The sequence below is a fragment of the Falco biarmicus genome, chromosome 5 (genome assembly GCF_023638135.1).
Source record: "Falco biarmicus isolate bFalBia1 chromosome 5, bFalBia1.pri, whole genome shotgun sequence".
Classification (NCBI taxonomy): Eukaryota; Metazoa; Chordata; class Aves; order Falconiformes; family Falconidae; genus Falco; species Falco biarmicus.
This window is the reverse complement of record NC_079292.1, coordinates 42,790,022-42,807,420: the sequence shown is the minus strand read 5'-3', so window position 1 is coordinate 42,807,420 and position 17,399 is coordinate 42,790,022. Positions and strand designations below refer to the sequence as shown.

Here is a 17,399-nt window from a genome sequence, read left to right as displayed (position 1 = left end):
TGCTGTGCTGCTGCACTCAGGGAGCAGAGGGAGGGAAGCTGTGTTTTGGGAGCACTGCCTGCCTTCCAGTTTACCTTCCTCTTTCTCAAGGGCTGTGTGGTGATGGGACTTACCTATAGGCAAAGACTGTATAACACATGATCAGCTTCATGAGTGTGAGCCCTGCACTGCACTGTGCATGCTGTGCAGGTCTTGTCACATGCTGTGGAGGGATGGCAGCCTTTCCCTACCATGAAGCAAGCACTGTCATCCAGCCCGTTGAGATTGGGTGCTTCTACTCTTGTAGAAGCTGAGGGCATCCTTCTTCATCTGATATGTGAGCCAGGCGTCCAGGCTGAAAGATGAAGATTTTTAAGACAGGCTTTTAATGTACCTCAGTGATTATATGTGCCCCATTTGTTCCCAAGAACTCAGAAATTCCAAAATTATGGTGCGGGGTGGTTTTTTCCCCATTTTTTTCCCATTAATTCACCACCATTTTGCACCTGAAGAGTTTCTACTGTTTTCCCATTGTACTGTGTGGTTGTTTAAATGTGGACTATTTGCAAGTGAAAAGGAATGACACATCTGGTGTATGCTTGGGGTGAATTTATTTGTAAAAGCATTCAAAAACCCCTGTTTTCTTGAACAAGGAAGAGCAGGTTCCTCACTCAGAAATCCCAAGACACACCAGCTGGCCAAAGAAAATCTGTTGGTTTTCTTCTGTTCAGGGTTACAATGAAACTTCCTTTTCTGGCCTCCCATTTTTCCCTAAAAAAATTAGTCCTTTTTGATGAAAAACTTGTCAATGGCTCTCTCAGGGGATGACTGAATTCCTCTGAATGACTGCCAAAACCGTAATTTCTGAGGCAATGCAGAATAGATGTATGTGGGAACTTTTACAGCCAAGTGTTTTGCCCCACCAGACAATCAGTGTAATCACAGATAAGCTTTTCTATAGGGGCAAGCTGCTGAAACTCACTCCGAGCTCCTCCTGCTGCTTCAGCAGGCAGTTTCCAGCAGTCAGCACCTCGTCCTAGATGAGCACATGATTCAGCCTTCCTTGGCCTGGCAGTATTCCTGGTGAGCCAGTTTGTCTGGAGTGACCGCTCACAGCTGGAGAGACAGGGCAGATGCTGAAAGGTATGACAAGCCTTTTAAGTCATAGCAGTGATCCTGAAACCCACAAAATTCTTGTAAAGTACAATACAACTGTTGTCTGGGTCACAGGAGGACCTCCGTAGTTGTTCTTGCTATTACTTGTTGAGTATACTACTTTAAAAGTGTACATTTAAAGTTATCTGTCATCTTCTACTTAGCTCTCCGTGCAAAAGAATCTGTGATGAACATTAATATATGTGAAGGGGAAGAAGTATTTCAGAAATAGTCTACATTTATTGACAGTTGCCCACTAGCCTATGGACTAAAAATTATCTCACTTTCCTCAGAGTCCAAGGCATCTTTTCATTTTGGCAGCCCAGGTCTGTAGCAGGGCCGGAGTTGATGGAAAAGAAGCCCCTGCTGCTGCCTGCCTACACTGCCAGCACACCAGGTGCCATTGCCAGAACAAAACAACGCGCTTACTTGGCTCTGGCGTATGGATTTTCAAGCAGGAGAAGACGTACTAAACCATGGGATGGACAAACCACCCAGACCATCAGCAACACTTCAAATATGTTTTTAATGTTCTCTTTCTTTATCATATCATAGTTTTAAAGCTGTTCCACAGATGCAAACCACACAGCACAAAGCATGGGCAGATGCATGACAGCATTATTTCCATCCTATATATCTACTCTGCTGCAAAACAGTAATTCACAGGGTTGTGAATTACTCCATAGCACCTTTCTTGAAAGGTTTATGGCAGAGGTAAGAGGAAAATTTCCTCGTGCCCAAACAAAGGTATTCCTAGACAAGGGAAAGTTGGACCCATGACTTAGCAGTGATGCCAGTGATGCAAGATAAGCATATTCTAATTAGTTTAGTTATTTTCCATTTACCATTAATAGGGATAACAGGATTTAAATCATGTCAGCTGATACTAGCTATTTCGTTTGCATTAGTCTTTTATGAAGACAGTATTTCCAGCTGGGAAAAGTGGATTTTCTTTTCAGAAACTAGTTGACAGAACTACAAACTCAGCCACTTCTTTTATGCAGTGTAGTTTAGCCTGAAGAAATTCCATTTCTCCATTCCTGCTTTCCTCTTCTACCTGGGTAAATATAAAAATACTCATAAAACAGGTATTAATGAAACCTAACAGATGTTGAAACTAACAAGTGGAGCAGGCAAAAGTCACTTTTTTCTTTATTTTCAGATGGCCTAACTTTTTTCCAGAGAAGTGGACAAGCTTAGTTAGAAGCAAGGAGAAGCAGAATATGAGAAGGCTTTGCATTTACCTTTCTTAAAATAAAAAGGAGACATATAAAACCAGATAGCTCCAACAGAAGATTGGTCCTTGGATCCTGGACCAAAAGGAGAATATGATTTACAGGAAAATGGGTGGATGTTTGGCCATTCATTCAGAAAAAAGAAATCTATTTTGCAAAATACACACAAAGGCAGACACATTTCTATACAAATTATAAAATTTACATTACAAACTTAAATCCTTTATGAATCACATAAAATATCAGTCCTGGTAAGAAAAATTTCTCTTTTCCTTACTCTTACTAAATGTATGATAACTTGTGTCGTGCAAAACGTGTTGCAGCGACTGTATCATTCAGATAGCAAGTCTGCATCTACCTGAACAATTTGTGGAGCACAAGGGGAGTGAATCTGTGGAGAGAAAGAGTGGCACTGAGTATTCAGCTCCACACTCTGTGTTCATGTCAGGTTTTTCTTTGCGCTATCTCTAATCCGGTCCTGCAAAATAAACCCTAATAAAAAGGATGGCTGAGATACTCACTTTAAAAACACGCTCCTCCTCAAACTAGAACAGTCATGTAGGCATCCCCCTTGATGTTCAGTACCTGGAAACTAAGAGAACTGATGTCATTTAATACAAATTAATTCTTCAACAATCTTTCCTGACAGCAAAAGCAGAGAAGGAGTTTCGCCACAACAGGATCAGCTCATGATTTGCCAAGGAATAGATTGTAGTTTGTATATGTTGGCAGGACAAACACTTTCCCACTGAGAAAGAGAAGTTATTCACCTATGACAACTTCACAGATGACCAGTAACTAATTTCCAGGTTCACAGATCTGATGGAAGTAAGTTTTCTAAACAGGCCTCTATAGATATTTATTTTTTTTTACAATCCAGTATAAAAAGATACTGATGTTGGGAAAAGGGCCAAAAATGTCATATCTTAAAGATAAGTAACATTTAAAGAAAATAATGATGTAACAGCTTGTTACAAAGGCTTGGAAAATACATCAAAGTCTGAACTGTTTCTTTTAGGCATTAAATAGATTTCATGTCTTTTGAGAATAATTGGAAGACTTGCATACTGTTCAAGACGTCAGTAAAATCTAGGATCTCCATTCAGAAATGTAAAAGATTTCATCCTAGACTTTATGTGATTGAAATGGCAACAAAGAATTTAAAATACAAATAGAGGGCTGTCAATTTGTGGGACTTTACCAGGAGTTCCTGGTAAATGATATGTAAAGATCTTGCTGAAGGAAAACCCGTCCAGCTGTTGTTCTCTTAATTTACTCAAATAAATGACCACTTGTGAGAAAGGCTGCGAGAACAGGAGACAGGAAAAAAGTTCTGTTAACTGCACACATCCTATACAAATTCTATTTGATGTTTAACTACATTCTGAGTGTATGTTTCTGCAGATGGTTTAGTCCTAGGCTTAAAAATACGAGCTACAGAAACTCTATAGCAGACAGTAGTAATTCCTCCATGGGAATGCTGCAAGATTTCACAACTTTTGCTTCAGGCTGTTGGAAAAAAAACCAAACAAATTTAAGATGTGTGTTTGAAAGAAATAAACTATGTGTGGATATTAGAGTGTGTTAGAGGGGTAGTTAGGTTATGTGATACTGATAAGGTTTTGGTCTTGGCTTTGATGAGTGTAGTTTGCAATTGCATGCACACTGGATAAGCAAGATGCTGGTTGAGAGGAGAGATCACACTTTATAACTCTGAAGGGGAGAATGAATCTTTAAGTGCTAAATGTATCCAGCTCATACCTGGACAGACTTCAGAAGGAGCTTAATAATCCTTCTGTTTTAATTTACCTCCACATGTTTATTTGTGCACATTCATTAAGTCTTTATCTGGCGTTTCTCTAGTTTCTAAAGATTGTTAAAACTGACAGATCACAATTGCATTACTGCACAGAATTAAATCTGTAGTCTGCACTCAGGCAAAACTTAGCATTAATTTCCATTCATGGGCTGCTGGAGCGTACTGGCTGTCATGCAGTGGTGAAGGGTGTTTCCAGTAAATTATGATTCCTGACATGTAGGTCAGTAATCTAACAAGCAAAAAGAGGAGATGATCTGTTTAATGTGTATTTGTCCTCCTAATGTTCTGTTAATGTGCTATCTAAGGGTAGGATTTGCCCTATTGTGGAAAGCTGTTATACACATCTCTGCAGCAGTGCCTAAACCTTGTGAAGAACTGCTGTAATGGAGTGAGCTTCTAACTATTAATTCTGGAGCCAGTGAGGCACATCTCAGGGCAAGATTTGTTATTCCTTTCTCTTTGTAGGACAGTTACATGCAGATAGAAATTTCCTCATACTTGCTTATCATTCAGCTTCACCCAGCAAAGTTTTTTTCATGTTTGCCTTCATTGGAAGCATTCAAAATACGAGTTTAGTTGTGTCTTTGAAACTGCGTTATCCTGGTCTGACAAAGGCAGAACACATTTTCAGTGGATATTTTTAAATATGGGATCTGGATTATCTTTTTTTCCTGTGGCTATTATTCATTAAGAGCCACTACATTGATTTTTAGGGATAAAGACTACAGAAAAGATTAATGTCTCATAAATCACTAAAAAATACAGATAAATATATCCCCATACTTTCCCAGTTGCCGAAATGTGCAGTTGTTATGTATGAGGATGTATTTGAGTGTACATTCATATTCATCTTAAGCATAAAATGCCTCTGTTTATAGATACTTACAAAAGCAATCTTCCAGTATTTTCCTTAACTTTAGCTCTCACTGAGGTGAACATACTACTTCCTATGGAAAAATGTACTATTCATAGAAATGTACTTTTTACAGATTAATTGAGCTGATGAAGAAGGATTGATAGGTCTCTTGTCTTGGTTTTCCAAGTGTTTGGATATCAGAAAGGACTTAGGAAGAAGTCTTGACTTCAGAAAACATCCCTACAGCAGTAGAGGAAAGGGTAGGAGCAGAGAAGAGTTTTGAAGTGTCAGAAGCAAGAGAAAAAGGGTGGAGTTTAGTATGGGGGACAGCAAGGAGAGTGGAGCAGCAGAAAGACTTTATTTAAGTAAGGACCACAGTCAGGAGGAGTAGGGTGGTGGACGTACAAAGAAGGGGGACAATAGGAGGAATATGGCTGAAATTGGAAATAAATTCTGTGGGGAAAGCTCTAAAATCATGGCTTGCTGGCAGATGCTGTGGGCTTTCTCCCTGGTGAGATAATGCAGAAACCAGGATCATCTAAAAATACTCGTTTCCACTTTCTGTGGTAGAAATGGGAAGAGAAACAGTTGTCTTCATCTTGGAGGCTGACCTCTGAATATATATCCCTGAGGGGGTCTGCACAGAGCTTCATCCATGGGTCAGGAGACATTGCCTTTCTAATAAGACTTAAATTCACCACTGAAGCCCAATAAACAAGTCGGGCCTTCTGTTTGCCAGTGGCTTATGGTCCCCTTTTTGTTAAGTGATTTGCTGGGTGACAAACTGTACATAAGTGCATATGTGCAGCAGTAGGCACATCCTGTTGTGTGGCATTTGGTCACCTCATAAGCATACTAGCATACTTCTGTTCCTGGGGTGGGGAGGGCACACACTCCTCTAACGGCTTCTCTAGAGAGAGAGCACTGAGATGAAACGTACCTTTAGACCCAGCTCTGCCCAGTGAGAACATACCCATGCTCTTTATATCCGCTGAAACATGATTATTCCCACCATACCAATGCTCAGGATTCAGTTCCTAATACTGTATTGTATTGAAGTATTCTAATAAGCCAGCTGTGAGGAAAGAAGACCAAGCACTCTAGTTTGGGATGTGCTCCCAACTGTCTTTCTGAACAACTGCATGAAAGCTGCCGGTGTTTGGAGTGGGGCTGTTTAAAGCCAAATGGGAAGAGTAGATAGTGCTGTGAACATGAGGGACTGCAGATGAAGGCTCAATTAAATGACTCTGCAAAGAGGAGAAGCTCTGCCCAGTATGAAAATTAAGACTGTATATGATCATCCTTCTTCTTTGGGGGACAAAACTTTCATCTTGGAATTGCAAATAGTACATGTATGGTACATCAGAGAGGATGCTGATCTGAAGGACGTCAAACCCACAGTGTATTGAGACATATTGTGAAACACCCATGAGAAAAAAACCTCTGCAGTTATATAGGAATCACAAAAGACTAAATGCTATCACTTTCATCTATCCACAGCTAGCTGATGGGCTGGTGAACTCTGAAGTTTTCTTATTTGGACTTAATCAACAAACTTCATAAAAATGTTTTTTTGTTATCAGCTAGTTTTCTTACTTTCTCCTTGTTATTGTGGGTAGGAAATAGTGTAAGAAAAAAACACTTGAAGGTAACTTACAGGTGTTTATTTGGCCAGATTCTCACTTCAAACCAGCATTTTTTTCACCCTCAGTTTTGCTAACTTAAAATTAGTAAAGTACATTATTAATAGGAGGTTTAAGATAGACACAAAATGAAGAATTAAGCTCTTTATTTATACTGAAAGATGCAGAAACTTCTGCGGCAAACAGGCAAAACCTACAGATCTGTCATTCTGGGAGCCTGCATGGTGCTGGACCAGATAATGTGACTTACTTGTCCTTACAAGAGGTCTGATGAGAAAATGTAAATGCTTTTTTTGGGACTTTAAATTCTATGAAAGAATACTTGAAATTTGTCATACTGTGCCCGTTGTTAGGTAAAACAGGGCTACCTGCTGAAATCTGTGCCATTTGGTTCACGTGTTACTTTTTCAGTATGGTTTTTCCTCATTTAGTCAACCATCTGCTGGAGAGCCACCCAGCGAGACAGTTCCAGCAGCTCCTCAGGACTGTCACCACCGCCTGCAAGCACTTCTGTCCTTAGACTGTGTTCAACAGCAAGATGAGCAGTCAGCTGGGTTCTGCACTGCTCACCTACCCCCTACCATCCTGACCTAGATGAGCCCTCTCTGGGTTGAAAGAATAGCCTGTTCTCTAGTTCCTTTGGCCCATCTCCAAGACTGACAGCCAGGCACAGTTTGGCTGGGTTATTTTCTCATATAGATGCTTCTTAACAGGGAGCTGGACCATGGCAACACAAGCCATTTGACATAATGGCAACTCTTATGCCTGTTTTCCACAGTGAGTCACGTAAAGTTTGTAAGCTGTCAGTTAATATTTTTTGTCTTAAAATATTTGTTTAAGAAAGACCCTTGTGACTTGTAACAGATGTAAATGCCACACGGCTATAAATCAGCCATCTGGACTTCGTAATCTGGCAGACGGACTGGGCTCTTTGACATCTCTCAGATTATTGCTGATCATACGAACATTAACATTTCTAAAGGTGTCTCTTTGCTTTGTCACATTTCAAAGACTCCATTAATTTTGTTTTCACATGTTTAAATATTTATTTTGACCTTTTACCTCCTGGTATAACCTCCTGGCTTGCTGGACCGGCCAAACCAAAATACGCTGATGTGTTCTGAATGGCCTTGCTGCTTGTATAAACACGTTGCATAAACACCTCTTGCAGAACAAAAGAGGGGATTCTCTGCTGTACTGCAGCAAGTCTCTTTGTCTGTTTCAGATTATCCATACAGGTAGGGGCTGTGCTGAGGGACACCAGCTGGTTTTCCAGCCTTCATACCCCACATTCTTGCTTGCATTCAGGGTTGTTCCCCTCCCCCCGCCATCAGTATTGCTGAAGTAAGACCGAGGTGGTGGTGTTATCTGTTTGATATGCAGGTGCCGATGCTGGAGTGCCGACTCTGCTCCTGGTCCTGGTGGTGCCTGCCCTGGGTGTCCTTGCCTGCTCGGGATTCTGAATGTAGCTGGGTTTACCTTGTCCTCCGCCTAACACAAGGGACTCCTTTTGAAGATGAGGACCGCAACTCTTTTTGATTCTGTGGCACCATCCTAAGCCAAATAAATTACACTTTAAAGTAAATTACCCTACAATTTCCTGTGAACTTTAAGAGGACTGAGGCATCCAGGAACTCCTTCATGAAGTAAATCAACTTTTGAAAGGCTAAGAAATATTTTTAACTTGTTCCAATATGCCTTATAAAACACTTATGCTGATCTGTGACAGTTGCATGATTTGGTCCAATGGGGCAAGTTACAGTGTTAAAACCCAATAACATAGGCTGTACAGTGAAAGTAAAATCACCATACGTAGGTGCTTTAACTTGAATAACAAATCGTGAAATATAATAGAGATTGAAATGTTGATTGTATGTGATAAATGTAAGAGTACTACGTCTGTCTGTACTATCCTATATGTTTTGTGTACTGCATATTTTTGAATGGCCCCATCATCATTTATTGGGATTACTGTTTTTTAGAGAGACAGTCAAAGCAAAAACATTTCATTTTTCTAGAGCTATATTTCTTGAGGCTATTGGATAGAATTTGAAGGACTTGAAATAAAAATCAGTGACAAGGAATTTTTTATTTTAAATATAATCAGAACACCTGAGATGTGCACAGCATGCTTAGCTTAAAGGAATTTACCTGTGCTTCACTGACACATGATTTACTATATTATTTTCTTAAAACCGTTCTGTTGAAAAATTGTTATGGTCATTGTTGCTGATTTTAGGAGTCAAATGTCAGCTTTCAGGGAAGCAACGTAATGTATTGGTTTTGATTTAGTATTATGACTATTATTATTATTATTATTATTAAGGTAGCAATATAACACTGAGGAGTTTGGAGAGGGAGTCCATGTTAAGATCAGCCAAATGGACCATGAAATGGTAGGAAACATGTTATTTTTTAAAGTGAAAAGATTTAAAATATATTAAAAAAATGAAAAAGATATACAATAAATGGCAAAAACAGAGTAGCACAGTAAAAAAAAATATTATATTTACATTTTTTATGCTGCAGATGCCAGATGTTACCTTCCTGTAATGAAGGTGTACATTTGGGAGAATTATATGCTTTTTCCAAGAACTTGATATTATTCTAATGTTCATAGTGTTGTAAATAAGAGTTTTAAAGTTCTGAGACCGTTTCCCTATTTGACAGAGTACTGAATGATCCAACTGTGTGTTAGTACATGAAAGTCAGATCCCAACTGTTAGTCGAAGCTAAATATTTACTATGGCCTTTGCAAAATGGGAACTCTACTAGAGACAGAATGTTTTTGTTCTGACTGTGTCTAGAGTGTTTCAGTGTTGGGTTTTTTGTTGATTTGTTTGAGGTTTTTTTAAGTTGTTAAAGAAATGCACATTCCTTTCATTTTCCATGGTGTGCTGGGAATTAGTTTGAGTGTGAATGTTGAAGAAACACAGTGATACTGAATCAGCTGGCTCAAGTAATAGTGCAATGTCTGATGCTTCAAGAATTATAAGCTTTGAATCATATTTTATTAGCACAACCTTGCTAGCTACTTAGAAATAGATTTTATCTTTTTAGAACTGATACTGTAGAGGTCCGTAATAATAATATTTACATGAGGCAAGAATAGGTCTATTAATAATTTACACCCCCTTCTTTTATTTGTATAATTTTGTACTATATATTTACATGTAAAAGTGTAGAGTCTTCATTAAGAAATATCAATAATACTGTTTTAGTTTAATTTTAACTGTTTGTTACAAGATGAAAATTTTTTAAATAGGTGAAAGTGATAACTTCCCTATAGAGGAATGTCAAAGTGTCAAACACTACTGAGTTTCATAAATTGTGTAATTATTTGAAAGAGAAATGAGCTGTCTTCATACATAAGAAACTAATACGCTGTAAGCCTTCTGTACAAAAACAAAAAAAAAAGTGTTTTATTGTGTTTCATTTGGTTTGGTTCTTTTGCAGTATGACTCATTTTTATATAATCTACAACCACAACTAAATCTTTTGCCAAATGCATGATTGCCTTTTACTTTTCTAATACACGGTGTAAAAAGCAAAACTGTTTAGTTTTTGCATGGATATGACCTGGGAAGGAAAGCCACTTCTTTTTTTCAAATCAGCAACACAGATGAGGTAGGTCTTACATACTGATCAGGTAGTTGGAGATTTTTCTGTTTCGCATAATTGTGTAAATTTGACTGGGACCTTCAGTTTCAAATTGTTGTCAAATAAAACTAACTAATGTATCATCTGCTATAAAATGCAAGGTTCTTAATTAAAGTTTATATAGATAGACATATTTGTTGTTTCTTTATATTTCAGGAAAATTGATATTACTATTATTTGATACTGATGAATATTGAACTGTTTTTTTAGTTACTTTTTATCTTTTTTTTTTTTCAAATGAGTAGAGCAGGACCGTGCTTTGTCCTTTTTATGAATGAAAAGTAAATTACAATTAAATAAATGTATTAATGTTACTCAAAATACAGTAACTGTCTTTTGAATTGGAGCTTTCTAATTTTCTAACAGCGACATGGCCATCTGTGATGGTAAAGGTGTGGATGGAATGAGGTCCTGTGTATCCCTGCCCTGCCTTCCTGTGGATTTTGCTGGAGTTAGACTTTTGTGGGATAAGAGTGGCTGTTTTACTTTGGTTATAGGTGATATAGACAGAAAGATTTTCCTGATGTCAGTGACAGAGCACCTCCTGAGAGTTTTTCAGCAGTTTTGGAAGCAAGAGTTAACTGAGCAGAGTATTTTTCAGGTAAGGTTTTATACTCCAGTAGATATATGTCATGGTTCAACCCCAGCCGGCAACTAAGCCCCACACAGCCACTCACTCACTCCCCCCTCGTGGGGCAGGGGAGAGAATCAGAAAAGTAAAAGTGAGAAAACTCATGGGTTGAGATTGATAAGTAAAGAAAGAGCCACGTATACAAGCAAAGCAAAACAAGGAATTCATTCGCTACTTCCCACTGGCAGGCAGGTGTTCGGCCATCTCCAGGGCAGCAGGGCTCCATCATGCATAACGATCACTTGGTAAGACAAAACACCATGACTCCTCCCTTCTTCCTCCCCCAGCTTTATAAGCTGAGCATCGCATCGTATGGAATATCCCTTTGGTCAGCTGGGGTCAGCTGTCCCGGCGGTGTCCCCTTCCAACCTGTGTGCACCCCCAGCCTACTCACTGGTGAGGTGCTGTGAGGAGCAGAAGAGGCCTTGATCCAGTGTGAGCACTGCTCAGCAATAAAACCCCCATCCCTGTATTATCAACACTGTCTTCAGCACAAATCCAAAACATGGCCCCATACTAGCTACTATGCAGAAAAATAACTCTACCCCAGCCAAAACCAGCACAATGTGTTGCGAAGAAAGACGTCTGAAATGGCAAAACTTCATACCGATTAATTGCTTTGTCATCGCAATAGCTTCAAGAGGTAACGTCAAGTATAACTGAGATACTGCCTGCCTTTCAGGGTCATGTTCAGGCCTTAAAATGCAGTGGTGTTACTGAAATCTCGGAATGAAGAACTTATCGACACCAATGTGATGTAGATAAGCAGACACTTCTTTATTGACGGCCGGGTGCGTGAGTGAGTCCTCTCACGATCGATGCACACCATGGTTCAAAATCATACACCTTATATAAAACTCAGTCATACATATTCATTAAGTATTCATGCATAATCATAATATTTCCCATAAATCATTAACATACTCTCCTACCATATCCGATTCTGCGCAGTAAAGGTTAGAAAGGTCCAAAAATGGGTCTGGGGTACGATTTGGGTAGGCGGTATATGAGCCGGTGGTCTCAATCTTCCCCTGCCGGAATTACCTTTGACTTAAGGTAACTGTTTCTTGGCCGGCAACTATGGGTTGCTTCACTCGACTTTCCCCAGTTCACATTAATTCTCATTTTGACATTTGAGTACATTCTCCTAGGTTGCATATAAACAATCATCTCAAATCTTAAGTCTGTTATCTAAGTTCTAAACATTCCTACTAGGTGATTCTGACCAATTCCTCCGGCCTTGGTATGGGGCTGTACAGAGGATTCTTATAGCAGCTTTTACTATATAAGTTTCATTAAAATATATTTCTTATCCTTCTATATTTCTATTACATAATTGATTTTATAAAATCAAATAATCAATCAAATGAAGTCAATCAATCTTAACTTACTAGCAAATCTATAACAGTGGCACATAAGAAGTCGGTGAAGCTGACAGTCACATTGCAGAACTTGGTTTCTTTTATCTTCAGAGATACCGAATGAGAAGAGTCAATGAGAGTGTCCTTGTGTCCTGCACTGAAAAAGCTGTCTAGATAACTGGAGCAGGGCTCCTCATTTAACAGGGCTCAGTTAAATGGGGAGGAGGAGATCATTGCTACTTTGATGAGGTACATTTTGAATTTTTATCTCGGTCTCTAAGAGAAATAAGAGTTTGAGTCTCTGTCTGCCAGTTCTCTGCTAATGATTTCAGACCTGTTGGGACACGGCAGACATATTCAGCAGCTATCATACTGAAGAAAATCATAGTCTTGAGTAGAAGGTAGAGATTTAAATTAGGAATTTGCATGGAAGTCAGCTGCAGCATGGTCATTGGTCTCACCTGTTCTGTTTGGCCTGCCAGATGCCTAGCCAGCAAACACCTCAAAGGCAGGTACAGCTCGCCTTGGTCCTGCCTTACCCAGGGGCTGGGCAGCATGGGACAGCTATCAGCTGCGGAGAGGCCTGAGCACACGGCATTGCAGGAGATGGAAGCTGAGACGATTGCAGTGACAGGGCGAGCAGGGGAAGAACGGGGCACAGAACATAAAACCTGGAGGAGAAAAGGTTCATTATTTCCACCCTTCAAAGAACAACTTGTTTTTGTTTGTGAGACTTCTTTGTTTCCAGACTTCAGAGCCTCTAGCTACAGAAGATGATAAAAAATATGCCTTTAAATATTAGATATCTGGCTGAGGACCAGATCTTCCAGTCTTGATCTGCCTCAGCATTGCATTAAGCTATACTTCCTAATGGAATTATAATTAAAATAACAGACATCAGGTAATACCCAAATACATTCCAGCACAGACCTTGAAATAGTTCCAATGCTATTGTTTGGAGATTTTGTTTATTTAAATACATCATGGAAATGTCTATCTTTCAGGTTACAACAGTACAATATGGGCTAAGGATATTCCTTTGGCAGCACTATAAATTTCTGTAGCTTCTAGCATTTGTGTATGCTCCATCCTTGCACATATTGTCCAGGGGAATCTTTTCACAGTGTTAGGACATCGACATTATGCAGGAACTACTTGTCTTCTGCACAAAGCACTGGAGGTCTTGCAGAGGAAGATTGCCCCTCCTTTTCTTCCAGCGATGAGCCATTTTTCTTTAACTTTTCTACCACTAGTTCCTCTTGGTTTGTCATTTTAACATTCTTCTTATTTCCAAAAACAGAAGACAGAACAGGTAGCATTAAAGTCCACATAAATGGGAAATAAAAATAATGTTCACATCTCAAACAGAAGTAGCATTGTCTTGTCCTTTCTTGACAGGCTAACGTATTTTTCTTTTACCTGGATGCCAATTAACCGAGTCTGCTCTACAGGATGTTATGAAAAGACACATGAAAAGTGTTTCCTTCACCATAGCTAATCTTGAATCTGGTCTACTCTCTTGATTAACATAGATGACACTGGAAATTATGCCAATTGTCATTCCCCAGAACACAGAAAACTCATGATTTACCTACTAACTTCAACAAGCAACCTCCAGAGAGCACTGATGAGTGGATTTTACTGGTCTACATTTAAAGAATCTAACAGTCTCTTTAAAACCTGATGCCTTTGGTCTTTAGTGTGTTGTCACAGCCACTAACTATCTGCTTCACAAAAAGGTATGAAATTGTTTCTTTCCCTCCCAAAACAGGCAGCAGACAAGACAATGTGCAATATCAGCCGCTGGTAAAAAGGTAAACCTGAACAGAGAATACAAAGATACTGACCAGGCACCATCCCCTCTAGATGGTCGTCATGGTGCAGCTACTTACCCATCTCACCTCCATTCTTCAGAGTTGTTTGACACCCGCTGAAAGCAGCACATTGCCAAGTGTTTCCATGACACTGAGATCGTCCAGTGCCAGCCCTCCTGTCCTCCATGGGCTGCTCAGCCCCAGGTAAATTCAGATCCTCGCTGGTGGTCCACGTGGGCACACAGCTGCGAGTGGGCACACACCGCAGTCAGCAGGGGTGGATGGCACCAAGGGGTCATTACCTGGCTGCAGGCTGGTGTTTAAGCCTTTGGGAGATACCCGCTTGTCATGGCTCCAGGGCAGTGGAGGGCACACAGGCAAGTAGGGCAGTTGTCCTCAGAGCACCAAGCCTCTGCCTAGCCATGGGGACAGCACCCTGGGCTCAGGAACAGTGTATTCAGCACAAGGCACTGAATTATCCTTGCGCCCCATCAGGAGGAGAGAAGCAAATATTTCCCAGGATTAAGGCCCATGTCGTGTGAAGAGGAGGATTTCAGCACAGGGCAGGCAAGCTGAGCAGGCAGTGCTCCCCTCGCCCTGAAGCGAGCAGGCTTCAGGAGCACCCAGCATCAGTGGCTCATACACCTGTGCCAGTAACCAGATCAGCCACACGGTGACGTTCATTTCCGATTCCACAGGGAGAAACATATAAAAGCACAAAGCTTCGAGAGGCACTCAGCTCAGGGGATTTATCTTGCCCAGACAGCTCCCTGTGAGCAGCCACCCTGCAGTGACTGCAGCACGGTAGCACTCATGGGACACAGCAGGTGGTTTGCACCGGTGGAGCCAAATGGTGTTTCCATGCTGCTAAAACCTCATACTATCCACACCATGGCTGTTGTATCCAAATCACCCATTAGGCACTGTCCCCGGCTGGCGCTTCTCCCAGGATTGATTTTCAGAGGTCGCGGCCACGAGCCACCCCAGGGCCCCTTGCAACCAGTTGGCAGCAGAGTGTTTGTGTCCTGAGGCTGGCACTTCCAGCGGCATGAGGCTTTTTAGTTTTCCATTCAAAATCTTCAAGATTACTGTGGGTTCTGCAAAAACTCAGCTCCTGCTACTAAGTTACCTGTATCTGCGATTCAAAGTGGGACAGGATTGTGCACAGGGCTTTAGGTCAAGGCTGCATGTAACGAGGCTTTTCCTCATCCACCTCTTACACCTCATCACTAAACTGATAGTATTTGTCTTGCAAGTTCATGTTTAGCCAATAATATTCCTGAAATCATATATCGTTTTCTTTGCCCAGGGGGGGTTAGCAATAGATATTGAGACATATGCATCAGTCAGATCTCCCCTAATACAGCACTCTGAAGCAGTTAATTACCAATCTTAATTTAATTGTATTCTGGCAAAATACATAGCAGACTCCCTATGGATCAACCTGTAGCTCAAAGAGCTGTCAAAAATCAGCCAGTTCTCCATGACGGCCCTCTGTGCCTATCCTGTCAGAGCACCACAGTACCACTGCAGGCCTCCAAAACGTGTGCTGAGGCCAAGGTGATGTCTCTTCTGGCATCAGATCCCAAGAACCTTCAGGCAGTTTCAGTCTCTGATTTGATCTCCAGTAAAAAGTACATGATGGAATGATACAAAATCATCTGTAGAGGGTGGATGTATTTACATAGGTCAGCCTTGTACAAGTAGGTTAAAGTATGCGCTGGGATTGTAACAGAATCTGTCAAAAAATAATACCTTAAGAAAAAAAAAAACACCAACAAAAAACCAAGAAAGGAGAGCTGTGCCACTTTTGTTGCAGCTTTTATACCCAGTTTAAACTTGGTGCTCTCAGAGCCCAGAAAGAGCATGCAGAATGACTCCACTGGTTCCGCTCAGAAATTTTCTCTATCATTAACCTATAGCACTGACTTCTGTGATGTTGTGGATGTGATGATTTAGACAGCAGTACAGGAGAAAAGAGGGGGAAATAATTCTGTTCAAACAAGGGAGCTATCAATAATTCAAACTCTTAAGACTGAGCCAAACATGTGCTAATACAAGTGACCTAGAAAACATACATTTTCACTGTTAGTAACTGTGTGTTGGTATGCAGCCAGTAACTTGCTCCTTTGGGGTTTATTTATTCCAGGATGTAGGAAAACAGGGTTCTTTATATAGAAACAATGTAATCACTGATTTGGTCTTTTTTTGATCAGTACTGAGCAAGCTAGAAGCCTTCACTCTGTCAGGAATACAAGGTCACAGAGGGCATGAACTTAGTTAATACAGTTTATTTCCCTACTTCGCTTCTTTCAGAATATCCCTGCTGCCATGTGATAACCACCACACATCACTGCTGGTCAGTGCTCTCCCTGCACTCAGCCCTCCAACAAGCATTAACTGAAATGGGTATTTCCATGATCAGAAATACTTAGCCTCTCTTCCTTTGTCTGTCTGTCTTCCTATCTGTCTGTCTTTCTTTCCTTCTCTCTCTCTCTCTCTCTCTCTCTCAATTCCTTTTCTCAAAAGAAAAAAAAAAAAAACTAGGAACTTGAACATCGGTAAAGTAAAGCCATCAGCAAAGAATATAATCCCTGGTCATCCTCTGAAGCAAAGCAAGGTCCCTTAAGGACTAGCCATTTATTCAAGAGATTTTGCAAGCACTCAATTTCTCAGACAGTTCTGATACAAGAAAGAGGTAGAACCAGCGTGACTTTTACTTCTGTCAAGCCCTGCATAGGCTTCTTCCAAAAGCTCTGAATCAGACTTGGAGGATCAAGGATATATTTCAGTGATTTAAGAAGACTTGGCATCAGTCATGGATATCTTAACAGATTTGAAGCCGTTTGCTCAGAAAGTTAAGCAAAAACATATGTGTTGTGCATTACTCGGTGATTAACACATGATTTCTCATCTAATTTCATAATGTAACTGACAGATGCCAGCATTTATTCCAACATACAACATAGCGGAATGGGGTGAAAAATACATAAATTTGGCTTTATGTTGAATTACAGGGTACTTTCACCAATGAAGTATTTACTCCACCCCAAGTCAGGTACCTCCATTACCAACACCATGCATGGGAAGCCAGTGAGGCAGTCTTCAATGAGCCGTTCAACCCCAAGACAGGCTGACCACCCTAACCTCTGCTCATCGCAAGCAGAACTCACCTAGGAGAGGTGCGCTCATTGCTGAAGCTAGGTTGGATCCACCTGGGTGGCTGGTTGCCTCCCATGAGTGTAA

The 17,399-nt window shown here is 40.5% G+C and overlaps 1 protein-coding gene across 1 annotated transcript in view; it reads left to right on the top strand.

Annotated features, from left to right (window-relative positions):
- Positions 1–10,672, top strand: part of CNTN1 (contactin 1) — a 244,648-nt gene extending 233,976 nt beyond the window's left edge. Inside the window, exon 25 of the mRNA XM_056341602.1 lies at positions 8,071–10,672. Within this exon, the coding sequence (XP_056197577.1) occupies positions 8,071–8,150 (80 nt within the window). The 3' untranslated portion in view covers positions 8,151–10,672. The remainder of the gene's footprint in view (positions 1–8,070) is intronic.
- Positions 10,673–17,399: the final 6,727 nt, after the last annotated feature.